The 26580-nt window shown below is 43.2% G+C and overlaps 1 protein-coding gene across 2 annotated transcripts in view; it reads left to right on the top strand.

Moving 5' to 3' along the window:
- Positions 1-26580, top strand: part of FAM120A (constitutive coactivator of PPAR-gamma-like protein 1) — a 113281-nt gene that overhangs the window by 18391 nt on the left and 68310 nt on the right. Inside the window, exons 2-6 of one of the 2 annotated variants that reach the window (XM_021088177.1) lie at positions 1938-2184; positions 6982-7064; positions 11839-11985; positions 21428-21556; positions 22758-22854. In XM_021088177.1, coding sequence (XP_020943836.1) covers positions 1938-2184; positions 6982-7064; positions 11839-11985; positions 21428-21556; positions 22758-22854 — 703 coding nt within the window. The remainder of the gene's footprint in view (positions 1-1937; positions 2185-6981; positions 7065-11838; positions 11986-21427; positions 21557-22757; positions 22855-26580) is intronic. The other variant, XM_021088178.1, reaches the window with a different exon arrangement.

Raw genomic sequence — 26580 nt, forward strand, 5'->3', positions numbered from 1 at the left:
CAGATTGTTAACTCACTGAGCAAGGCCAGGGATTGAACCCACAACCTCATGGTTCCTAGTCGGATTTGTTAACCACTGAGCCATGATGGGAACTCCCGGATTCTTTTTTTAGGGTCACACCCATGGCATATGGGGGTTCCCAGGCTAGGGGCCAAATTGGAGCAATAGCTGCCAGCCTACGCCATAGCCACAGCAATGCCAGATCCAAGCTGTGTCTGCAGCCTCCAGCACAGCTCATGGCAGTGCCAGATCCTTAACCCACTGAGCAAGACCAGGGATCAAACCTGAGTCTTCATGGATGCTAGTCAGATTTGTTTCCGCTTAGCCACAATGGGAACTCCTGCAGTAGGATTCTTAACCCATTGTGCCACAGCAGGAACTCAGCCCACTGTGTCAGGCCGGGGATCAAACCTGGGTCCCAGCACTCCCAAGACGCTGTCAATCCCATTGCCACACTCACAACAGGGATCAAATCTGAGCCGCAGCTGCAGCCTGCACCACAGCTGTAGCAGTGCTGGATCCTTAACATGCTGTGCCACAGCAGGAGCTCCCAGTGTATTTTTTACTTTTAATTTTAGTTCAGTATAGCCACAAATTGGGCAGTGTATTTCTAGAGATTTATGGCTAAGGGTACATATTTTTTTTACCTTTAGTACTCTATGGAAAGTTAATTTTCCACATCTAAATCACCCAATTAAGTTTAAAATTCTGTTTTCTAAAATACCTTAATCTGTTGTAGAAGAAAAAAAAGCTTCCAAATTTTAGTTGGTCAAATGAGTGTGGAAAACAACAGGAGAGGAATTCTATCACTTTATTTTCAGAAAGTGTTTTTCAGTGCTTTTTGGTATGTTTTTCAGAATAGATAAATTCACCCCAGGGCCTTTTACTTTTCTGAGGGCATTGCTTCTCTGCCCTCTTCAGTATGTCACAGACGCCTAAGATAGAAGGGGTTGACCTTTCACAATGGGAGAGCCCATAGAAGTAAAGACACTTTAGCTTATAGTTTTCATCACTAAAAAGGCGATAAATTTAGACCTAGTCTTCACAGTTGTTTTGAACCTGATACTACCACACCAGGCCTGGTCCTTTGCACAGGATAAACATGTGACAGTTATTTGGGGGTAAATATGTTCATTCTTATTATTGTCTCATATGCTAAATGCTTCAGGGTGTATATTAACTAGTAGATAGGTAGGTGATGGATAATACTTGGCTTTTATTTTTTACAAAATCCTTCTGATTATTTCGCTTGTCTGCTTTGATCTGCTTTGAAGAACGTATTTTGGTGAGTGGCTGGCTTCTCTCTGTCTCCTTCCTTCACACTTATTTATTTTTCTCTTCTGTCATTTTTCTTCCCCTCGCCATCTTTTCCTTCAACATATCGTTATAGAGGCCAACTGCCGTTGTGTATTTTCAAGCTGGGTGATCTTCGAACTGATAAGAAATTGAAAATTAATTTGTAGTCTGAATGGGATCGTAAGTTATTGCCCAGGAGATTATTTCCCACCAAAATTTCTTTTTTCTTTTTTTGCTTTTTAGGGCCACACTTGTGGCATATGGAGACTCCCAGGCTAGGGGTCAAATCAGATCTACAGCTGTGGGCCTACGCCACAGCCACAGCAATGCAGGATCTGAGCTGCATCTGTGACCTACCCCATTGCCCACAGCAACGCCGGATCCTTAACCCACTGAGCGAGGCCAGGGATCAAACCCTGGTTACTAGCTGGATTCATTTCCACTGTGCCTCAACAGGAACTCCCAAAATTTCTTGTTGAAGCAATGTGCTGCCCCCTACATTATGGCATTTTTGGCTGTTTGGTTTTATTGCATATCTTCGTATCTGTAATTTTCAGATTCTGTGGAGATGTGTCTGCATGTTGAGCACATGGTGCAGTGAAGCCTGGCCACTGATGGAAATGCTCTTCTTACCTGCACAGGTTGCACAGAGCATCGAGGACCATCATCAAGAAGTGATCGGTTTCTGCAGAGAAAACGGCTTCCATGGCTTGATTGCATACGACTCTGATTATGCATTGTGCAACATCCCCTACTATTTCAGTGCCCATGCCCTAAAACTGAGCCGGAATGGGAAAAGTCTCACCACAAGCCAATATCTGATGCACGAGGTTGCCAAGCAGCTGGACCTGAACCCAAACCGCTTTCCTATCTTTGCCGCTCTGTTAGGTAGGTGGACAGTGTGGAAACTATCTTTCATTTGATAAAGGATTTATATACTTAAGAACATGTTGATTTTTTTAAAAAAAATTTCACTGCTAGAATGTTTTGAATTGTATCAAAAGAACCAGGGAATGGACTCCTTAGTATCATTCCTTACTCAGTGTTATCTTTTGGTGTCTCTGATAATGTGTTTCTTTTGTTCTTAAATGTTTGTGTATTTTTCCATCCGGGCAGATAAACTAATTTTGTGAATAAATTCACTTAAGGTTTGGAGAAAATTAAAAAAAAAAAAATCACAAATGTGGCGTTCACGTGTGGCTCAGTAGGTCAAGAATCTGGCCTTGTCACTGCTGTGGCCCAGATTGCTGCTATGATGTGGGTTCAGTCCCTGGCCCAGGAACTTCCACATGCCACGGGTGTGTCTGAAAAAAAGTAATCACAAATATTGACACATTTTCACTATGAAAATTGGACATTTAAACCTTTGGCACAAACTACAGTTTAAGAAGAAAATATGCTGTGAAGTCAGCACTGTCATGTTTTCCCCTCATTTGCAGTATACTCACTACTTTAAAAGAAAAAGGACAGGAGTTCCTGTCATGGCTCAGTGCAAACGAATCTGACTAGCATCCATGAGGACGCAGGTGTGATCCCTGGCCTCGAGCAGTGGGTAAAAGATCCGGCATTGCCGTGAGCTCTGGTGTATGTTGCAGACAGCTGTTTGGATCTGGTGTGGCTGTGGCTGTGGTGTAGGCCAGTGGCTACAGCTCTGATTGGACCCCAAGCCTGGGAACCTCCATATGCTGCGAGTGTGGCCCTAAAAGAAAGAAAGAAAGAGAAAGAGGACAAGAATAAACTATTTTACCTTGTTTCCAATGGCTACATCTTAAGTAAATATATAACTGTCTTTAAAAACTCCCTTGTAGGAATTCCTTATGCTGAGTACCTAGAAAGGATGAAATCTTGTTTTAACTAAGATTTTATATATTAATTTCTTTCTCTTAAAAATAACTTGGCTGAATTCCCGTCATGGCTCAGTGGTAATGAACCTGACTAGTATCCATGAGGACATGGGTTCCATCTCTAGCCTCACTCAGTGGTTTAAGGATCTGGCGTTGCTGTGACCTGTGGTATAGGTCATAGACTCAGCTCTGCTCCCAAGTTGATGTGGCTCCGATTTGACCCATAGCTTGGGAACTTCCATATGCCTCGGGTGTAGCCCTCAAAAGCAAAAAACAAAGCAAAACAAAACAAAAAAACAACCCTTGTCAATAGGTAATATATTCATGTCACTTGATATCTGTATTTTATATTATTTTCTTCCTTTTCTGTCAGCATCCCTTTCTTGTGCTTACAGTGTACGTGTCTCTAGCTACTTGAATATCTGGCTCTAGTTTATTTACAAAAGTTGTTTCCACAATATTAGTAAACATGTTCTGAGCAAGGTGTCCTCTGAGTAAAATCCATGAATTTCAGTGATGGGATTGAGGGCTCTTTGGGACATACAGACCCTTTTTGAAAGATAGGTGGTCTCCAGAAAAGTGAGATCTTATTGTACTCTCTCAATTTATATTCTGTAGAGCTTAGCAGCCTGATTCAGTAGTGTTTAAGAGGGGGATTATATTATGGGTTATTTTTTATTTTATTTTATTTTTTTGCTTTAGGGTTGCACCTGCAGCATGAGGAAGTTCCCAGGCTAGGGGTTGAATCAGAGTTGCAGCTGCCGGCCTATACTATAGCCACAGCAACACCGGATACTTAACCTACTGAGCGAGGGCAGGGATTGAACCTGTTTCCTCATGGATACCAGTCAGATTCATTTCTGCTGCACCCCAGCGGGAACTCCTATGGGTTATATTTAGAAATTCCTAATTATCAGATTTTTTAATAAGCCTTCCAAAAAAGTTTTATGCAACTAGAAATTATAGTGAAGGAGCCATAATCTTTGATATATTATTTGGTGATAACATTTCCAATTGTAGAACTACAAATCAATCAAAAAAACCCTGGTTTTTATAAGTTATCTTTATTTGAACCTAAACTCTAATACATGTCTTTAAGATAGTTCTTGGCTATTTTCTGTCCATTTTCTTAGGGAATTCTTGTGACTTGGGATTTAGATTTTAATATATTAAATGTATTAAATAATTAATGATTAATTAATTTAATTAATATAAATATTTTTTCATATTATTATTTTTTAGGGCGGCACCTATGGCATATGGAAATTCCCAGGCTAGGAGTCGAATTGGAGCTGCATCTGCGACCTACACCACGGTTCATGGCAACACCAGATCCTTAACCCACTGAGCAAGGCCAGGGATTGAACCCATGTCTTCATGGATGCGATTCAGATTCGTTACCACCGAGCCACGACAGAAACTCCTAAAACTAATTTTTTAAATACATATATGGTACTCTCATATTTTCAGATGTTAAAATATGAAAGATATTTTCTCTAATGATAAAAAGTGATGATGTGGATGGGTACATTATGAAAAGTTTCATATATACTTAAATGATATGACGTGGTCATATTAATTGACTTCAAGTGAATGGGGAAATTGTCTGCATTTGGAATATGGATGCCTTGCTAATTTGGGATGTGGAAGGATATTTGTTTATCTTATTTAAGAAATATCCAATGTATTTCTTGGGAGATGATAATGCCAACTAATGCTTTTCTAGCTAAATTATTTTGTGAAATGTTAAATGAAAAATAATAGTAACATTGGAATAATCTAGTAATGGATTAATTTAAGGCTTGGAATTTCTTCAAAAAATGTAGGCAAGTTATAGGTAAACTCTTAATTGGGTGAGCATTTTTAGTTTAATTTTGCGTAAAAGTTTCAGTGTCCACAAATGAAAAAGGTTATTTTTGCTTTTTGTGATAGAAGGTGTAGCTCTGTAAATTGTTTCATTTTAGAAAGGTTGGGTGAAATACTCAAAAGTATTTACCCAAGTTTTAGTAGACTGTTACTGATATTGAAATTGGCTTAATATTTTTAAGATAGAAGCTTCAAAAACAAACTTCAGATGCTTTGTACTTACTTCACAGTAGAGTTCTGTGCCGTCTGTGAGCAGAGGAAAGCAGTACAGAACTCAGTAGTTGGACAGTTGGGACTTAGTTTTGCCCTTCTGGACATCACGGCATTTCGTTAAATCTGTATCATGTGTTTGTATGTTTAGAGTGTTGTGATTAGCAGTATTGTTGATGGACTCACCTTGCTTTGCTTTCTGTTGGCAGCTGATTAGTGAATCTGCTTAGTGTGGCGGTGACATGACTAAATCATGATATAAAAACCACAGAATTATTTAGGAAATTACAGCTTTTATTTTTTAATTTTTTTAAATTTTGTTTTTTGTCTTTTGTCCTTTTAGGGCCACATCCGCGGCATATGGAGGTTCCCAGGCTAGGAGGCTAATTGGAGCTATTTACTGCTGGCCTACACCACAGCTCACAGCAACGCCGGATCCTTAACCCACTGAGCAAGGCTAGGGATCAAACCCGCAACCTCATGGTTCCTAGTCGGATTTGTTTCCACTGCGCCACGATGGGAACTCCAGGAAATTACTGCTTTTAAATTGTATCAAGGAGTTCCCCTCGTGGCGCAGTGGTTAACGACTCTGACTAGGAACTATGAGGTTGCAGGTTCGATCCCTGGCCGTGCTCAGTGGGTTAAGGATCCCGAGTTGCTGTGAGCTGTGGTGTAGGTCGCAGATGTGGCCCGGATCCTGCGTTGCTGTGGCTCTGGTGTAGGCCAGCGGCTACAGCTCCGATTCAACCCCCAGCCTGGGAACCTCCATATGCCGAGGGAGCGGCCCAAGAAACAGCAAAAAGACAAAAAAAAAAAAAAAAAAAAAAAGACAGACAACACACATATCGAAAATGTTATGTTAGTGTAATGAGGTATCCAAACGCTACGATGAAGGGAGAGTGTTCCCCTAAAAATATAGTTTCTTAGCCAAATACAGTTCTTATTTGTGACCTAGCCCTGGTAATAGGGTACGAGCTGAGTGGAACTTTTTGGTGGTGTTATAGTCTGTGCTTTGTACATCTGTTTGTGGGTGGTGATGGAAATTATGGGAGGAGAGTGTTGATCCAAATAATAGGCAGCAAATATTGTCATTTAAACTTCCTTAGATTTTATAACTACATAGATTCGATTTTTAAAAAATAGCAGCCTTTATTTAATTTAGCTTAATTTATTTGTTTGTTTATTATCATTTTTTAGGGGCACCTGCGGCATATGGAAGTTCTCAGGCCAGGGATCAAACTCCTGCCACAGCAGCAGCCTGAGCCACTGCAGTGACAATGCTGGATCCTTCACCCACTGTGCCACAAGGGAACTACCTATAGGTGCATAGATTCTGCCTTTGCTGTTGAACCTGGTTCACAGAATGCATTCTGAGCCATAGTTTCTCATCAACAAGTGAAAACTTGTATCAAGATGGTATGGGCACCTAGCATTATCAAACTGACCTTAATACTGTGCTGGGGAGTTACTTAGGGTTTTTATTTGGTTTAATATTGGAAATTCATGTTGTACTTGAGGCAGCTGGAAGATGTCAGCCTCCTGTATGTTGCTTTGTATTAAAAGATGAAGAAATATCCTCAGTTTCTGTGTGGAAGTTTTATGTGCTGTATCAAATGAGGTGGTCCTAAGAAGTCATATTGCAAAGTCTGAAACTCTAAAGGTAATCTAAAGATTATAACGTGCAGTGAATAACATGTAGTAGTGTTAAGCTTCCCCTGGGTCCCTCATGATGGTGGCTTTTATGGTATCCCTGTTTATATTCCAGGAAATCACATTCTACCTGATGAAGATCTGGCTTCCTTTCATTGGAGTTTACTTGGTCCAGAACATCCATTAGCCTCACTTAAGGTAATTTCCAACATTTCGTAATAGAAATGTTTCTTTTTTTTTTTTGTCTTTTGTCTTTTGTTGTTGTTGTTGTTGCTATTTCTTGGGCCGCTCCCGCGGCATATGGAGGTTCCCAGGCTAGGGGTTGAATCGGAACTGTAGCCACCGGCCTACGCCAGAGCCACAGCAACGCGGGATCCGAGCCGCGTCTGCAACCTACACCACAGCTCACAGCAACGCCAGATCGTTAACCCACTGAGCCAGGCCAGGGACCGAACCCGCAACCTCATGGTTCCTAGTCGGATTCGTTAACCACTGCGCCACGACGGGAACTCCAGAAATGTTTCTTTATTGTAGAAGGAAATAATAGCACAAAATTAGCAACATCGTGCCTCCCCCTAATTTTAGGAACTGCACTGCATTAAAAAACAAACACCTACATTATCTTACTCCTGGCACCTGTATTTTAGGGAAATTTATAAATATCCTTAAAAATTCTTGGAGTTCCCATTGTGGCTCAGCAGTAAGGAACCTGACTAGTATCCATGAGGAGGTGGGTTTGATCCCTGGCCTCGCTGAACAGGTTAAGGGTCCGGGGTTGCCGTGAGGTGTGGTGTAGGTTGCAGACACTGCTCAGATCCTGCATTGCTTTGGCTGTGACATAGGCCAGCAGCTACCATGGGAACTTCCATATGCTATGAGTGTGGCCCTAAAAAAAAGAAAAGAAAAAAAGAAATTGTCTTAGAGAAATTCTTCATGCCATGTGCCTAAGTAGGTGGAAATCTTTAGCTAAAGTTTTAGGTATTAATATTCTTAATTACAAATTTAAATTTTTCCAGAAGATAATGTCTTCTGTTACTTGGATCAACATCTTAGCATAGTTTGCTACATTTCATAATTTTCTAAAAATCTTTTTATATTTTTAATGCTTTTTGAATGATAGAGGAGACCCCAGGTAGAGAAATGGTCCGTTTGTACTGTTAATATTTATTTATTTATTTAAAAATTTTTCTCCCCTTCCTGTTTCTGAAAGTAGTGAACATCCAAGAATATACATAATACACATTTATTTTCTTTTTAAAAATTAAAAAAAATTTTTTTAAATTTCATTTTGATTTTCTAAGGTTTAGGGTTTGATGTGAGCATAATAGTGGAATCAGTATAAGCCACCAGGGGACTTGGAGTTGTACTTGTGAGTGGCGTCCTATGGTTTTCTGCATTCCCTTTGCTGGGTAAATGGGTTCTGGTGTTCTCTGCCACTAGCGTTGTGATCTAAGCTGCCGTTCATTATGCTAGGTGGGGAATTGGGAAGTCAAGACATAGCCTGGGCCTCAGTTGCTCCTAGTAACGGGGAGCTTGTGTGGAACATTTTCTGAGTGTACTTTGTCCTCTTGAATTCTGTCAGAATTGCCCTCCAAACTGGTTTTTTGTTTTAGTTTACAGTGAACTTTTACGATGCTTGCAAGTTCACATGACATTGCTCTTCTCCCTCTTTCATCTTGTTACTTGCTGCCTAGAACTCACTTTGTTTTCTATTTCTTATTGACAGGTCATCATGTTTTCCTTTTCTTTCTAACAGTTCTTGGTATAGGGCTTTTCAGCTTCTATTTGTCTCTCTCTCTCTTTTTTTTTTTTTTGTCTTTTTAGTGCTGTATCATGGCACATGGAAGTTCTGAGTTCGGGGATCACATCGGAGCTATTGCCGCTGGCCACAGCCACAGCCACAGCAGTGCCAGATTCGAGCCGTGTCTGTGGCCTACACCACAGCTCACAGCAACACTGGATCCTTAACCCACTGAGTGAGGCCAGGGATCAAACCCTCATCTTCATGGATACTAGTCAGGTTTGTTACCACTGAGCCATGATGGGAACTCCAAGTTGTAGGATTTTTAAAGTCATATTTTAAAAAGCAAGCATGTTTGGCGAGTTCAAAATTGCAAAACTATTGTGTTTTGCCCCTTTCATATGTATTTTCTGTGTGTAGCATCATTTTAATAATTTTAACAAAGACTGGGATGTTGAATATGATTTTTTTTCTTTCTTTTTAGGGCTGCACTTGCGACATATGGAGGTTCCCAGGCTGGGGGTGGAATCAGAATTACACCTTCGGGCCTACATCACAGCCACAGCAACACAGGATTTGAGCTGCATCTACGACCTACACCACAGCTTATGGCAACAACAGATCCTTAACCCACTAAGCGAGGCCAGGGATTGAACCCATAACCTCACAGTTGCTAGTTGGATTCATTTCCCCTGAGCCACAACGGGAACTCCTGGCTGTGTTTTTTTTTTTTTTTTTCCTCATGAACATTACTACTATATAGAATTGTCTGTATCCCATATGCTTTTCAGTCTCTTTTTCCCAGTTATAAAACTAACTATGTCTTTTTGAAAATTTAGTTGTTGGTTATGAAACTTCCTTACATTTCTTTTTTTGTGTGTGTGTCTTTTTGCCTTTTCTAGGGCCGCTCCCTCGGCATATGGAGGTTCCCAGGCTAGGGGTCGAATCGGAGCTGTAGCTACCAGCCTATGCCATAGCCACAGCAACACGGGATCCGAGCCGCGTCTGCAACCTGCACCACAGCTCATGGCAACACCAGATCCTTAACCCACTGAGCAAGGCTGGGGATTGAACCTGCAACCTCAAGATTCCTAGTCGAATTCATTAACCACTGAGCCACGATGGGAACTCCCGTTAACATAGCATAGCTTTTAAGGATATCTGATTTTGTATTCCCAAGTTCAACCATTCCTTTTATCCTACTTTATTTTGCTAAAGCTTTTCACCAAAGTTGTGTCTATTAGATTATTATTCATAGGGGGTTGTTGGCATTATATGAACTCATTATCTAATAAATTCAAATCACCCCTTAATGTGTAATATCAAAATCTTAAGCCCTCTAGCACTTCTGCATCATTGTCTATGGTGCTGGTTGGGCTAGAGAAGAGCCTGACTGGGCTAGGGCTCTTTGGGTTATGAAGCACAAGTAGAACCTGGAGTGGTCAGTGGTAAACAGCCGAGATGGTTGGATCATGGGATGATACTCAGAGAGGTGGCTAGGAAGAGAACAGAATTCTGTTTTGTGCTGCCGTTTTAATCAGGAACTGTGCTCACTAGAGTAGGAATACAGTGTTAGACATACTTAGAACCTAAAGTGAGGGCAGTAGAAAAAAGAAAGTAAGGCAGCTGGTTAGATTTTAAGCTTTTCAGTACTTCAGTTTCCATGTTAAGAGCTTCTAGTGAGGTGACATCAGATTTCTTAGATTTGGAAGGAAAGGATATTTCATTTGTGTTCAGGACAGTGGGAGGCCATTTTAAGTAATACAGAATTCTAGAACCATGTGGCTCAATTGAACAAGGATGTGGGTTCAATCCCTTGCCTCACTCCGTGGATTAAGGATCTGGTGTTGCTGCAAGTTATAGCATAGGTCACAGATGCAGCTTGGATCTGGTGTTTTGTGGCTGTGGCATAGGCCTGCAGCTTTAGCTCCAACTCGACCTCTAGCCCGGAAACTTCCATATGCTGCAGATGAGGTCAAAAAAGAGAAAAAAAAAATTCTAGAACCAGGGGTGAGGCCCCTTTGTGAGAGAGCACCTCTTGGCCATCAGCATGTGCTTAAGGAGTCCCTTTTTGTATATGTGCTTTTTTTAGTTTCTTAATTGTTTTATGATTTGAGTCCTTGTAAGTTGTGGAAATTTTTATTTGGGATAGGCACCTTTTTTAACTTAAAAAATTTTCTCTGAGTTCTCATCGTGGTGCAACAGAAATGAATCTGACTAGGAATGGTGAGGTTGCAAGTTCGATCCCTGGCCTCACTCAGTGGGTTGAGGATCCGGCTTTGCCGTGAGCTATGGTGTAGGTTGAAGATGCGGCTCAGATCTGGCGTGACTGTGGCTGTGGTGTAGGCCCGCAGCTACAGCTCCAGTTGGACCCCGAGCCTGGGAACCTCCATATGCCGAGGGTGCGACCCTAAAAAGACAAAAAAAAATCACGCACAAAATTTTTTTTTTCTTAAAAAAAAAATAAATTTTCTTAGGTTGGATCGTTACAGGTCATTCATTGTATTCATTTTAATGGTTTTTGTCTTCCTCAAGTTCATGTTCAGTTTCATATGTTCCAAGTTTGTGTCCCCATCCAGTCGTCCAAGTATTTCCTGTCACAGAGTTCCCTTTGCCATTTTCTTTATATTAGACAAGGTGCTTGACAAGTCTTAGGCCAGCCTTTCCTCTCCCCAGACCTCCTCCTGTTGTTCTCCTGTATAGCTGTGCAGGTTCTATTTCGGTCTCTGTACCACCACCCCAGTTGTGGCAAGCAGGCAGAGGAGACCCTCCCCTGGACATACTGGGCAACACCCCCCTCCTCCCCTCCCCCTGCTCCCCGCCAGCTATGCCCATCAGCTCTAGGCCAGGCAGGTCCTGGTGCCCCTGGAACTCCTTTCCCTCTGTGTGTCTAGTTAAAATGCTTCCCTGAAAGCCCCCTTGCATACTTCTCTCTCTTTTCAAAGCTCCATCTAAGGTCTAGCCCTTGTCCTCTCTCTTTCTGATTTAAATAGTCTTTGGTGTTTATAACCCTAGTTTCGGGTTCACTTATTTTTAGTCACTTTCCTCTACCAGCATTACCTTTTCCCTGAGGCAGTTGTATACCAGGGCAGATCAGGAAGGGTTTGTTTTAAATTTACCTAGAATTTTACCAAAAGTTATATCCAACCTTGTATTTTTTATCTTTTACATTTTTGGGTGACTTTTTACCACCCAGAGTCACTGAGTCATCCTTTTTACAAATGTTTTTAGGGAAGGGTGTGGCAGATGAGCCCAGGAAGGAGGGAGTCTGGTTCCAGGAGAAGGATCTCAGGGTTCCCACACACACGGAGGTGGACAGAAGAGCTGTCTGGGTCTCACGGCACAGTCCACACGAGCCCAGCGTTCCCAAGGTCAAGGGTATGTGCCAGTGGGCGCTCGGGATGATCTGGGCTCTGAGGTTTTCCTCCCTCTTGGCTTCCCTAAAGAGACTCTGGGTTGCACCTGCTGCCCAGTGTCCAGCCAGCCAGTGATCTTCATGTCCAGTGTGCATGGCCTCTGTCTGGGTACCACGCTATGGAGCCAGTTTCCTGAGAGAAGAGCAGCATAATTTGAGGCATTTTGAGGTTTTATGCTGTATTTAACAGATTATGCAACCTTATTAGAGTGAGGTTGGTGATCAGATCCTTTCTGGAATCCTTTTTGAAAGTTGTGTAAATTGTACATGAATAGAAACATGGGCTTTATTTATTTTGAGTTCTACCTTTAAAGGTATAGCAAGGGGTGGCTGTTTGGGTACTCTAAAACCTTTCATAGAAGGAATTCCTGCTTGCATATTAGTGTTAATTGATGTTCCCTCAATATATTGCTTTCTCAGTAAGTCATCCTGTAATTTCATAAGAGCTAAAAAGCACTTCCTAAAATCTAAGGGGCTCTCGAGAAAATAACGTTAGGGGCCTAGAGGGTTGAAAAATTCAGCCATTATGCAGTGTGGAAATGAGAGCTATTTACAGTTCCACTCCTGAAACAGAGCCACGTTTAACATCTTGATATTTGATCCTCCAGAGTTGTTGTAAAATGTGCTTTGTACTAATATCATTATTATAATGTCATCATCATCACGCACTCAGTAAGCTGCGCATTTCTGACTATCTATGTGGAACTTCAGTGCCCAGATTCACCATACTGGGCTTGAAGATTTTAGGTCGTGGAAACTTGCTTTTAGTAAGAAGCTTTATTCTTTGCTCATTTGAAATTTATATATGGAATCCTTAAATGGAAAATGTAAGACTGGACTCAAGAGATTTTTGCTTGTTTCTATCTTTCCATCTGAGCTCCCGTCCCTGTTCCCAGTTGGTTTTAAAGTAAAATTGGAAAGCCTGGAGTTCTGAGGAATTTTCTGGAATCATTGGGACTCAAGGAAAGCTTTTCTGTCTTTATTTTTCAGGTCGTAGGTGGATCCCAGGTCACTTTCCTGGGAAGGAGGACCAGAGTTGTGGGAGGGTTTGTGTTCCCCAGTTGTTACAGGATGGCTTTCAGCTTAGCTCCTGCCTAAGGGACTGGACCTGCCTGCAGGATTCTTCCTGAGTGAGCTGGAATGCATGCCTTGGGCAGAAGGAGGGATTCATAGTCCAAACGCAATATGAATCTATGAACAATCTGAAGTGTTTATAGTGCTTGACTTCTGGTGCCTGGGGTGGTGAGTGGTGGGGTTGAGGAGACAGAAGGAGCTCTCTAGGGCACTTGTGCTTTCTGTTTCTTCTCATGACTCGGAATCTTCTAGTTTTATGTAAATAAGTAGCATATTCTCAGTTTGAAAAACGTGTGCAGGCAATTTCAAGTGTTTCCTTCCCTTGGGGCTGAAAACCTCAGTGTTGTTCCTAGGTAGGCCTTCCCATCACTCTGATGGGAGGAGATCACTTCCATTGGGAATGTGGCTCTTAGGGCAACCTCCTGGCCCTGAGTCTTGGATGCACACACACATACACCCTCACCTTGCCAGTGTTCTCTGCTCTGAGCACTCCTGGGTGGCTTCAGAGATACTGTTTCTTGAGACCAGTCAAAGCTGGGGGCCAGAAGGACCCCTGGCCCTCGCCCTCAGTTTACTTCCAGAACTGCCATTCTTGTTTAGAACATTTTAAATTTTGTTTAAAATAACAGCTTTATCGAGATATAATCACATATCATAAAGTCTACCCCTTTGAAGTATACAGGTCAATGTATACTTAGCTTTTACAGAGTTTGTGCAACCATCATCACTGTCTAATTTTAAAATATTTTCATTACTCGAAAAAGAAAAGAAAAAGAAACCCAGTACCTTGGTTAGCAGTCACTCCCATTTCCCCTCCTCCATTCTCTAGCAACCACTAATCTACTTTCTGTCTCTGTGGATTTTCTTCTTCTGGACATTTTATAAGTGGAATTGCATGACCTCTTGTGTCTACCTTCTTTCAGTAAGTATGTTTTTTTCAAGGTACATCCACATCGTGGCACGTATCAGCACTTCCCCCTTTTTTTCAACCCTCTCTCTCTTTTTATGGCTGCACCTGTGGCATATGGAAGTTCCCAGGCTAGGGGTGGAATTAGAGCTGCAGCTGCCGGCCCACACCACAGCCACAGCAACGTGGTATCTGAGGCACATCTCTGACTATGCCACAGCTTGCAGCAACACTGGATCCTTAACCCACTGAATGAGGACAGGGATTGAACCTGCACCCTCATAGTTCTTAACCCAGCACCTTTTTAATGGTCAAATAATATTCCACTCTGTGGGTTATACCTACCACAGTTAATCCATTCATCAGTCAGTAGACTCTCAGGTTGTTCGACCACATTTTGGCTATTGTAATGCAAATGTGTAATGCACATACAGCCTTTGTGTAGATGTATGTTTTCATTTCTCTTTGGGTGTTTACCTAGGACTGGAATTGCTGGTCATTTGGTGATTCTGTGCTTAACTTTCTGAGGAACTTCTCAGACTGTTTTCCACAGCAGCTATACTATTTACACTTCTACCAGCAATGTGTGATAGAACTTTTCCACATCTTCACCAACACTTGTTATTGTCTGTTTTATTTTTAGCTGTCCCAGTGGGTGTGATAGGGTTTTGATTTGCATTTCTCTGATGACTAATGGTGTTGAGCATCTTTTCCTCCACTCCCTGGCTATTTGTATACCTTCTCTGAATAAATGTCTATTCATATCTTTTGTCCACTTTTTTATTATTTATTTATTTGCTTTTTTAGGGCCACACCCAAGGCTTATGAGGTTCCCAGGCTAGGGGTTGAATTGGAGCTGTAGCTGCTGGCCTATGCCACAGCCACAGCAATGCCAGATCCAAGCTGCATCTGCGACCTACACCACAGCTGGCAACATCTTTAACCCACTGATTGAGGCCAGGGTTCGAACCTGGGTCCTCATGGATCCTACTAGTCAGATTCACTTCCGCTGGGCCATGACGGGAACTTCTCTTTTGACAACTTTTAAATTAGGTTGTCTTTTTATTATTGAGATGTAGGCGTGTTTAGTTTGGTTTTTGTTTTGTTTTATGTAGCCTGGAAATGAGTCTCTTACCAAATACATCATGTGCAGACATTCTGTGTCTTTCTTTCTCCTGTTGTCTTTTTGCTTTCTTTCTTTTTTTGGCTTTTTAGGGCCGAACCCACAGTATGTGGAGGTTCCCAGGCTAGGGTCGAATTGGAGCTGTAACCACTGGCCACAGCAATGTCAGATCCGAGTTGCGTCTGCAACCTACATCACAGCTCATGGCCACGCTGGATCGTTAACCCACTGAGCAAGGCCAGGGATCAAACCTGCAACCTCATGGTTCTTAGTCGTATTCATTAACCACTGAGCCATGATGGGAACTCCAGCCTTTTTACTTTCTTGATGGTATCCTTTGATAACTCTTTTGAGGCTCAGTCTCTCTAAAGGTACCACCTTTCACTGCTCCTAGTCACTCCACTTAGTCACCTTTTTGTTACTTATTAAAGCCTTGAGGATTTCCTAAGTCTTTCCTACATTTCAGAATCCTCAGCAAGGTCAGTGTGCTGGAGATTGCCCACAGGCAACTTGGCTGCTCGTCTTTGTCGTCAGTAATGTAGTATCTACTGTACCTTCTAGGCCCAGAGTCATATTCTGGGTCTCCTCCCAGAAGAGATCCCTGTCATTTCTTACACATTAATAGCCCCTTCTCCACTTTGTCTCTACTGCTTCTGCCTTTAGTCTTCTCAGAAGCTGACACTTCTCTCTTTCACCCTCCCTGGGGCCCTCTGCACATGTACCTCACTGGCCTGGACCTTTTGGTGGGTCATTTTGAACTGGTTGGACCAGCAATCACCAGCCTCTTGCTTCTTCTTCCACCTCACCTGCTCAGCAGACCCCCTCCACTCTCTATAGGTACTGTCTAGAGAAGAGCTTAAGAACCACACAGCTGATGGATGCCATGGCAAATTGGTGGTCCAAGTTAAAGATCTAAATGAATGGAGAGATGTATGGTTTATGACTCAAGACACTGCTGAATAGATTTCCTACATCCCAATCAAGATCTGAGCAAGCTTTTTGTTAAGTAGAAATTGAAAAATGATTTTAAAATTCATGTAGAACTGCAAAAGCAACAAATATATTGCTAGAATAGCAACAAAAATATTGTAAAGGAAGAAGTTGGAAGACTCAGTATTACCTAATTTCAAGAATTGCTTTAAAGCTGTAATAATCAGGAGTTCCCATAGTGGCTCAGTGGTTAATGTGTCCAGCTAGGAACTATGAGGTTGCGGGTTGGATCCCTGGCCTTGCTCATTGGGTTAAGGATCCAGCGTTGCCGTGAGCTGTGGTGTAAGTTGAAGACGTGGCTCGGATCCCACATTGCTGTGGCTCAGGCATAGGCCGGTAGCCACAGCTCCAATTAGACCCCTAGGCTGAGAACCTCCATATGCCACGGGTGCGGCCGTGGAAAAAGACAAAAAGACAAACAAAAAAATAAAGCTGAAATAATCAACTCACTGTGGTACTGACACAAGGGTAATTGTATAGATCAGTGGAACAGAGCCCAGAAATAGACCTATACATACATGGTTAGTTATTTTCACCAGAAGTCCCTAAGTAACTAAGTGGAGAAGGATTAGTTTTTATGATAACCGGAGATTTACATGCAGACATACAAAGAATATAAAAATTATTCTAGAGGAAAATAGGAGAAATTTATGACCTTGAGTTAGGCAAAGATTTGTTAAGAGAATAAAAAGCAAGCAAGAGTGAGAGGAGCTATTTGCAGAATGTATCTCTGGTGAAGGACTTGTATCCAGAATATATAAAGAACAGTACACTAAGGTACACAAGCCAGTAAAAAAAGATGGGATGGCTTTTCCGCCTCCTTTCTAGGGCTGCACCTGCAGCACAGGGAGGTTCCCAGGCTAGGGATACAATCGGAGCTGTAGCTGCTGGCCTACACCACAGCCCACAACAATGCCAGATTCTTAACCCACTGAGTGAGGCCAGGGATCCAACCTGTGTCCTCATGGATGCTGGTCAGATTTGTTAACTGCTGAGCCATGATGGGAACTCCCTATGGGACGATGTTTTGAGGAGATGTTTTACAGAATGATCAGTCAGTACATGAAGAGATGCTCCACCCCACCAGGGAGTGCAAATTAAACCACCAGAGCTGGGAGTTCCTGTTGTGGCTCAGTGGGTTAAGGACCTGACATTGTCTCTCTAAGGATGCAGGTTTGACCCCTAGCCCAGGTGTGCTTGTGCTGTGGGTATGGCCATAAACAAGCGAACAAAAACCACCATGAGTTGCACTGCTGACCACTAGAATGAGCCAAATTAAGGAGATTGAGGATGCCCTCATGCCCGTCCCAAGCAAGAGTTTGGGTTTTATAAATCTGTTGGGGAGGAGAAAAATGTTGGGAGGGCTGCTGTTGTGTTGCCAACTTTTAATTGTTCTAAATAGGAATGTTTGAAAAAAAAAAAAAAGGAACTCACCATCTATGATCATCATTTCATAGAAAAGGACATTTTAATGCTAAAAGAGGAATAATTTAGAAGACAAGAAAACCAGAGTGTGGTGGCCAAGTGTGCAGCCTATGGGCTCAGAGGGCAGCCTAGCCCCGCCACCTGGCCCTGTGGGCGCCTTCATGAACTCCTCTGTCACATGAGGAGCGCATTTAAGAGTGTACCCCACAGCACTGTTTCATAGGCTAGAGGCACTTGGCCACGGGGTGCTGTGGCCCCAGCTGGATACAGACACTCCTATAGGAGGGAGCCCGGCCCACCTGCCTTCTTCATCAGAGCCTGCTAGTGACCCTTGCTCAGAAAGTGTGATGAGAAGTTTCCTTTGCTTATGTTTAATATTTTAAATTTAGAGCCATTAGATTTAGTATAGCTGTGTAACAGTTTCTAGCTGCAGAGCTCACATTTAGCATTATTTGAGATTAATTGCCTTTTAGCGGCCTTTTCATAGCTTTATTTGGGCAAGTGTACCAAAGATGTTGATACATGTCCTAACTTTTCAAGAATCTGAAGTCATAGCCATTGGAGGTTACCTAATAGTTATGTTTATTTTACTTTTTTTTAGATTTTTAATTTTTTTTTTTTTTTTTTTTAGGGCCATACCTGTGACATAATGGAGGTTCCTAGGCTAGGGGTCTAATCAGAAGTACAGCCGCTGGCCTATGTCACAGCCACAGCCACACCAGATCTGAGCTCACAGATCAGCCCACAGGTGTAGGTGTGAGCTACATACACCACAGCTCACAGCAACTTGGGATCCTTAACCCACTGAGCGAGGCCAGGGATCCAACCCGCAACGTCATGCTTCCTAGTCGGGTTTGTTTCTGCTGCACCATGACAGGAACCCCCCCTTTTTTTTTTTTTTTAAATAGTTGTGTTTCAATGTTTTTCTTACTCTTGACTCCTAGAAAATACCAGGTCTCAGGGTAGGTTCAGTGATTCAGTGGTTGAGGGGCTTGTTACAACAAACTGCCAGAGCCCCTTGCACAGCTCGTTTTTGGGGCTGCCAGGACTGCCTTGGGCTGGATCTCAGGACTGCACTTTGAGAACCACGCGGGAGACAGAAACCTTTCTCCCTCCTCGGCTGGGCCATGTTTTCCTCTGGGGTGTCCTCTGAGGGCCCTGTTGGAGTCTGGTCAGCATTTTTCTCCAATACGAATGTGAGCCTCTTGAAGTTCGGATGCTGGGCGGCAGCTCCACATTCTTGTTTTTCAGAAGAAGCGCCTTACCCACGTGTGAGCATTGGTCATATCAGGTATCATCTTCTTCCTGGAAATTACCAAGAGTGTTTGTGAGTTTGCTGTTTTCCAAATGGCAGTGAGGTAGATTAAGTTCCTTTGCTTCATCAGTGATATTATTTGAAACTTGTGTTTGTATTCACCTGAATTTAAAGAGCGGCCAAGAGATAATTTGGGAGCAGTAGCAGCAACAGCCTCGGGAAGACATGGGTGCTCACCCTGATCTGGATTTCGAAGACTGGCTTAGGAGTGAGGAGGGGAGAACCGAGTGGTAGGAAGCCGGCCATGGGGAATGATAAAGGATGCAGTTTACCGTTGGAGTTAATTAGCCATTCAGAAGGATTTAGGGGCCCTCTCATTATAGGATCTGTTTACTTCAAGGATGTTTCAGCCTTAGTGTTGGTGGGAGGTGGGGGTCATGAAGACAAGGCTATCCACAGGAACAGAAGTGACAAACTGTCCTTTTTACCCGAGGTGAGATGGGACAGTGTGCGGCTGCCCAGTTGTCTGGGGTGTTCCGGTGTCAGGGTGCACACTCCTGGAAAAGGCGACCTGTACCACCCCGTTGGCGCCCAACTCCTGGGGGAAAGCCCTTTTCCTGTTTTGGACAAACAGTAAATTCTGTTCTCACCATGATAATTGTTGTTGCTTCTGTGTATAAGATCCTTCTGCAGTGGTGGGTCTTTTCACAACTATATGTAACAGAATGAGGTAACCCTAGGCTTTTAGAGTGCCAAGTGGTGCTGTGTGGCCAACCAGCCCCAAGCTGTAGTTAGAGACAGAAAGTTGAGGTCAGGAGGGGCCTGTAACCAAGGGGCCTGGGGCCCACTGGCCAGTGCAGACCCTCCTTCGGGCAAGGCTGTCCCCTTCCCTGTGGTGGATGCTCACTAAGCAGGAAACATCCACTTTAGGACAGCTCAGTTTTTCCGTCCTGACTGCTGGGTCTGCCACCAGCTGGCCCGCCTACCTGTGCTGGCTATGGGATTATTAAACACCCCAAATAGCAGGAAATGAACAGAACTTCCATTTCTCCCAGACATGCTGGAACGTGCTGTTCCAGGGACCTCCTCACCATGGAGCATGTGCATCAGTGGTTTTTCATTCTCCAGAAAGGTGAATTGGGATTCTAGGAATGTGCTTGTGGTCTGTGGCCACAGGCATTTTACTAGTCCCTGGAGTGCACCATGATGGGATTTTCCTTCATCAAACACTGACCAGAACAAGGAGACAAATACTTCCCTAGGAGACAGGGAACATTTTCAAACATGGAAACGTTATTTCGGGGGAAAAAACCACAAAAAACTATTGCTTTTCTAAAAAGAAATTGAATATACTCTTGTGCATCTGAAAATATGTGATGGTACCTTAAGAATGTAAATACCTGTTTTTCTAGAGGTCCTTCCATTCAGTTTGCTTATGCTCAGTTTCTCTAATTTTCTTCTTTTGTTTCGTTCTCTTTTTTCCCTTTATTTTATTTATTTGGGTTTGGTGTCTTAAAAACAGTACCCATTTAGTATCTTATAATTTGAGAGGTCACAACCAAAGTGGGTCTCACGGGGCTGAAATCAAGGTCTCCACAGAGTCCCGCTCCTTCTGGAGCTCCAGGGAGAGTGTTTCCTGCCTTTCCCAGCTTCTATAGATGCTGCATGCCATGGCCCATGGCCCTTCCTCCATTATCAAAGCCAGCAATGGCCAGAGGAGTACTGCTCTACCTCATGTATGAAACCAGCTCCTCTGCCGCCCTTTCCACAGTAGAGGATGCTGTGATAACATTGGGCCCATCCAAATAATCCAGGGTAGCAGTCTTGGCTTGACACTGCCGGCCTACTGTCCCCTGCCACGTAACGTTCCACATTTGTAGATGTGGTGGGCAGGAGTGCACAGCTCTAGAAACACAAAACCTTTAAATGTTTTTGCCATCTCTTTTATCTTTATGATCTTCGAAACTAAATAGGAAAGAAGGTGTCATTTCATTCTGTTGTTCAACTTAAAAAATTTTTTATAAACAAAGTTAGTACCTGATTCATCTTTGTTTCTAAAAACATGGGCAGAACTATGTAATATAATTTTGTGAAATTAAGGTAAATTTTTTCATGTATTTCTTAGTTTTCATGAAAAAGGCCAAAACAGCCCTTTATTTTATTTTATTTTTTAAAAATCTGCTTCTTACCTTTTCCTGGTACCAGCTATTCTTGGGTAGTGAACGATCCCTACGCTTTATTCCATGTGCCTTTCAGCAGACATGACCCTCAGCTTCCCTCCCACTCAGAGCTGACCTTGGCTTTCTGTGGTGGACTTTGGGGCTTGTGACTGCACTCATCCAGCACAGCCTCCTTGTGGCTGGTGTTGAAAAAAAGGAAACTTCCGTGGCTTGGGCCTTCTCCGGGCTGTGCTCGCATGAGCAGATTGAAGATACCTCAGAAGGAAGCAGCTATGTTGTTTTTGAACAACTGGGAGAGTGTTCCAGGACTGGGCCCTCATCAGACCACCAAAGCCTCCAGTCCACGGCTCACAAATGGATAATAACTAGGCTCTTAGAAGGAGACATCGCCTGGAATTTCTGGGCCCTGTGTCTGGAATTAGAGTATTGACCTGTGTGCTTACTTTCTTAGGTCCGGGCCCACCAGCTGGTCTTGCCACCGTGTGATGTGGTGATCAAGGCTGTGGCTGACTACGTCCGCAATATCCAGGATACCTCGGACTTGGATGCCATAGCTAAAGATGTTTTCCAGCATTCTCAGGTAGAAATGCAAGCGCCTGGGCAGCACTGTGTGCTGTGGTGTATGCTGGGTTTGGTAAGGACTTGAGAGGCATACGCCTCTCATGTCCAGTAGCGCTTGCCCAGCTGTCAGGCCTCACTACCTCCTCCAGCCTCCGCAGAGGAGTGGTTGAGGTAGACAAATGGTAGCGTCTCTACTGCTCCATCATAATTTAATGGGATTTCTACTGAGAAGACAGATGTATCAAATGGGTCAAATGGAATTGACCAAGTGGGTCTCTGATTTCTCCATACCTTAACATGATGGTCAGGGATTTCTTCTTCCTTTTTTGGAAAGTCAGGAATGTGAGGTGGGGGGTGTCAGGGTTGTTAGAAGAGGTGGAATTTGTGTGACTTCTTATTTGCTCTCTGAAGAGCTAAAATTGCTGCCCTACTTGCCAGAGATGGAAAGTAAAACTTTCCCAGGTAGCACCAGAGTCCTGGCGGAAGAGAGGCTGGAGGGCTGCATTCCAGAACTCAGGTCTCCTGCCTGCCATGCCAGACTTCGTGATAAGCATGTTGCTTTAAGAGAATCCGCGTTCACTTTATTTCTTTAATAATAATTTATTTGAGTTCCCGCTGTGGTGCAGTGGGTTAAGAATCCCACTGCAGTGGGTCAGGCTCCGTCTTTGGCCTGGCGCAGTGGGTTAAAGAATCCAGCATTGCTGCAGCTGCAGTATAGGTCACAGCTGTGGCTCAGATTCAGTCCCTGGCACAGGAATGTCCATACGCCATGGTATTGATTTAAAGAAAAATAATAATCTGTTGATTTTCCTTGAAAATTTTAATGTTATTCTGAACTTTCATCTGGTAGTTCCACTCTGGCTCAGTGGATTAAGAACCCAAAATAGCGTCCATGAGGATGCAGGTTCGATCCCTGGCCTCCCTCAGTGGGTTAAGGGTCCCGTGTTGGTGCAAGCTGCGTTGTAGGTTGGCAGATACAGCTTAGATCTGGCATTGCTGTGGCTGTGGTGTAGGCCAGCAGTTGCAGCTCTGGTTTGACCCTTAGCCTGGGAACCTCCAATATGCTGCAGGGATGGCAGTTAAAAAGAAAGAAAAAAAAAACCCTCTCATCTAGCTTGAAAGACTAAGGTTTATTATACATGTGCTGAATTACATAAATTTGTTAATACATGTGATCAATGGCATATTAATTTACAAAGCTTTTCCTATGTTTATTTCAGTCTAGAACAGATGACAAAGTTATTCGATTTAAGAGAGCAATTGGATATTATTCAGCGACTAGTAAGCCTATGGCATTTCACCCACCACATTACTTAGGTAAGTAAACCAAGGCCCCTGTGATGGATGCTGACCGTACAATAACCAAAGAGGTTTAAATATTTACCTGATAATTTTGTAGCTTTATTCTTTTGAAGTAAGATTTCTGGAGTTGCCGTCATGGTGCAGCGGAAACGAACCTGAGTAGGAACCATGAGGTTGCGGGTTCAATCCCTGGCCTCTCTCAGTGGGTTAAGGATCTGGCCTTGCTGTGAGCTGTGACGTAGGTCGAAGACGTGGCTCAGATCTGACATTGCTATGGCTCTGGCGTAGGCTGGCGGCTACAGCTCCGATTAGACCCCTAGCCTGGGAACCTCCATATGCCGTGGGTGCAACCCTAAAAAGACAAAAAAAAAAAAAGAGGAAGAAAAAGAAATTCTGCACTATATAAATAAGTGCAGCAGAACTTCCTAGGCAGATTCAGTAGTAGTACCTGAAAGTGTTGAAGAGTAGGAGAAAACTTAGAGACTGAGGAGAATGGAGGAGAAAAGCAGGCAGCCCTGAGGACCAAGGCCGTAGGTGACGATGATGCTGAAATCTCTGTGTCTTCGAGGTGCCTCCTGCAGGGTGCACTGAGGACGTCGAAGGCCCTCTGGGTCCAAGAGTACCTTCATAAGTGCAGTGGATTTGTGTCCCCTCTTCTTTTGCCTTTTTTGGCAGAAAAATCATATGTAATTCAGAGATTTGAAGTTGAGGAATTTAAAAATAATTATAAACTGTTTGCCTGAAGGCTGCTGATAGGAGGTTTTAAAGCACCAACCCTAAGAACCAGCCTCCTTCCTGAGTCCGATCGCCTTTCTTAGGGTCTAGAGCAGTAAGCCTTGAGAGATCATACTTCCACCTGTTGTTTCAGTTGTGTTTATTTCATATAAGAAGGAAGACATGTTTCTGAGAGTGTCATAGGAATTAGACTTTTAACTGGTTTCAGATGAATCATGTAGTTGAACATGTCCCTAGTTGTTGTCCCTCATTTGGTAGTATTCATTTACTTATTTAAGCATAGTGCCACTGTGCTGTATATGTGGGGGGCACAGCCATAAAAGGTAAGTACTGGCTTTTGATAACTATCTCTGTGGGTGGGTGTCATGGACGATGCTGATACTGTGTGCCCAAGGAGGGTATAGGCCATTTTCTGAGCTGGCCCAGCCCCCTCTTGTGACTAGAGTAGTCTTAGTGGAGAGGAAGCAGGTACACAGCTAGGGGTTTGTTCCAGGCGAGGTAGGAGTGGAATGGGCCAATTGACACCTTTATTTATTTTTTTATTTTTTTACTTTTTATTTTACCCCAGTGTGTGTGTGTGGGGGGGGGGGTAAAATAAAAAGGGTACTTGCTCTCCTGCTTCACTCGGTACCCAGCCCCGATTCCCCAGTCCCCATGCCATTCATTTCCTTCCCATCAGCGAGAATAGTGTTTAGAAGTGTCATCTGGGGAGTTCCCTGTTGCAGTTCAGTGAGTTAGGGACCTGACACTGTCTCTCTGAGGATGTGGGTTTGATTCCTGGCCTTCCTCAGTGGGTTAAGGAGCCGGTATTTTTGCAAGCTCTGGCGTAGGTCGCAGATGTGACTTGGATCCTCTGTCACCATGGGTGTGGCGTAGCCTGACTGCAGCTCTGATTCAACCCCTAGCCCAGGAACTACCATGTACTGCAGGTGCAGCCGTAAAAATAAACAATAAAAAAATGAAGGTGCCAGTTGGCCCTTCTACTTCTGTCATGCCTGGAACAAACTCCCAGCTGCATACCTGCTCCCCCACCATGGTCTAGCTCTTGCTCTTGCTGGCCTCTGCCCCTCACTCTCCAGGCCCTGCCTTCTTTCCTGAAATGTGCTGTACGAGCTCTGCTGCGGGGGCTGGGCACTGGCTCTGCGCCGGCCCTCTCTCCTTGACTTCCTGGGCCTGGGGTGTTTCCATTTCTGAGATCCAGGCTTCACTGTGACTTCTCTGTCCCGTCACCTCAATTTAATTCTCTACACATCTCGCATCCCCCTCCTCCTCCCAGGAATGTCAGGGTTGAACATTGAGGGGTCCAGGGGTTGACAACCCCAGGATCTTATCTGCTCCCTTCACTCACAAACCATGGCGGGTTAGGGTTAGGGTTGGCCATAGTGGGTAAATATTTGCTTGAATGACTTAACCCACAAAGGGTTGAATTAGGAGAGTGAAACGACTAGGTGTAATTTAAGGTTACTCTTGGAAAGGGGGACAGGGAGTGTTGTAAGGAGAGAGACTTGCTACCGAAGGAGAGAGACTTGCTACCGTGATTACTTTAGGGGAAGATGAGATGTATTGGGGTCAGGTCATGGCATCTGGATTTTACTCCTGGCACAGAGGGTGTTAGTGGATGTTACTGAGACAGGTGAGAGGCAGAGTTGTGGACATCCCCATACCACTGTCCCCAGCCTTGTGTTTCCTATTTTTTTTTAAAATAAGATATTTATATGAATATTAAAAGAGAAAATAGCAGTTTCCATAGTGACTCAGCGGAAATGAATCTAACTAGCATCCATGAGGACACAGGTTCGATCCCTGGCCTCAGTCAGTGGGTTAAAGGTCTGGCGTTGCTGTGGCTGTGGTGTAGGACAGTGGCTATAGCTCTGATTAGACCCCTAGCCTGGGAGCCTCCATAGGCTGCGGGTGCGGCCCTAAAATAAATAAAATAAGAGAGAAATACGTGTAAAATGCTTTAATAAATGCTTGTTCCTTGGCAGATATTCTCATTGTTGTTCATGTAGGAAGGCTGTCTGGAAAAAGCAGTGAATATTGAAATGAGTGGTCAGAAAGCTTGGAAGGAGTTCGCATAAGGATGTACTTGGTTCCATGTGTATCTGTAGTGATGTTTTTATTCTCATATGACCGTTATAATTTAAATATTCATTCTAGCATACTTGACTAGAACATTTATTAGAGAAGGAAAATAGGGGTAAAAGTGATAAAGACACATGAGTTAACATTTGGCAGTAATCTGAATGGCAGCAGTTTTGAAGATATTCTGAAAAGGCAAGAACTACCTTAGATTAAGTTTGAGCTTCTTATTTATTGTTCTATAACGTGCTTTCATGTACTTATTAAATCATCAAAGGACATAATGAGGTGTCTTAGAAATGAAGCTTTCTTCATTTCTAAGGTGAAGAATTCTCTTTCACCTTCCCTCAGTGGTTTATGGATATAACTGGTAATGAATTTGGAGTATTTAGAGTAATATTTTCAAGCAGGTTAATGTAGGTGATACCTGGCTATAAATCCTGTTATAAAGCATTTCCTGTTGCTTCTGACTATTACAGAAATCTGAATTGTACAGCAAGAGACTTAACAAAGCACAAGTACAGAATCACAACAGGGCAGAAAGTTGAGGACAGTATATGGTTTGGAATGTTGGGATGACATTGAGAGAGCTTGGGGCAAGGTTGGGAAGGAAGGTTTATTCCAAGTTAATGTGCATGTAATTTGGAGCCAGCAGAAAGATTCATGTAAAAATCGTTTACTTTTTCTGATAAGTGTAGAGAAACTAAAGTAATCTGCAGATAGTGGTGATTTTGCCTATATGTGCGTTAGTCCCACCGTGGAACTAAGTGGAGGGTGATGACTGAAATGTAAATCAAGAGCCTACAAGAAGGTATGGAAATACTTTCTTGGCATCCTAAGTTAGAACCTAAGACATATTTTCCATATAAATATTCTTATAAGTGGAGCTAGGACATAAGTGGTCTCTTCCAACCATAGCTCAATATA

Source organism: Sus scrofa, chromosome 3 (assembly GCF_000003025.6).
Source record: "Sus scrofa isolate TJ Tabasco breed Duroc chromosome 3, Sscrofa11.1, whole genome shotgun sequence".
Classification (NCBI taxonomy): Eukaryota; Metazoa; Chordata; class Mammalia; order Artiodactyla; family Suidae; genus Sus; species Sus scrofa.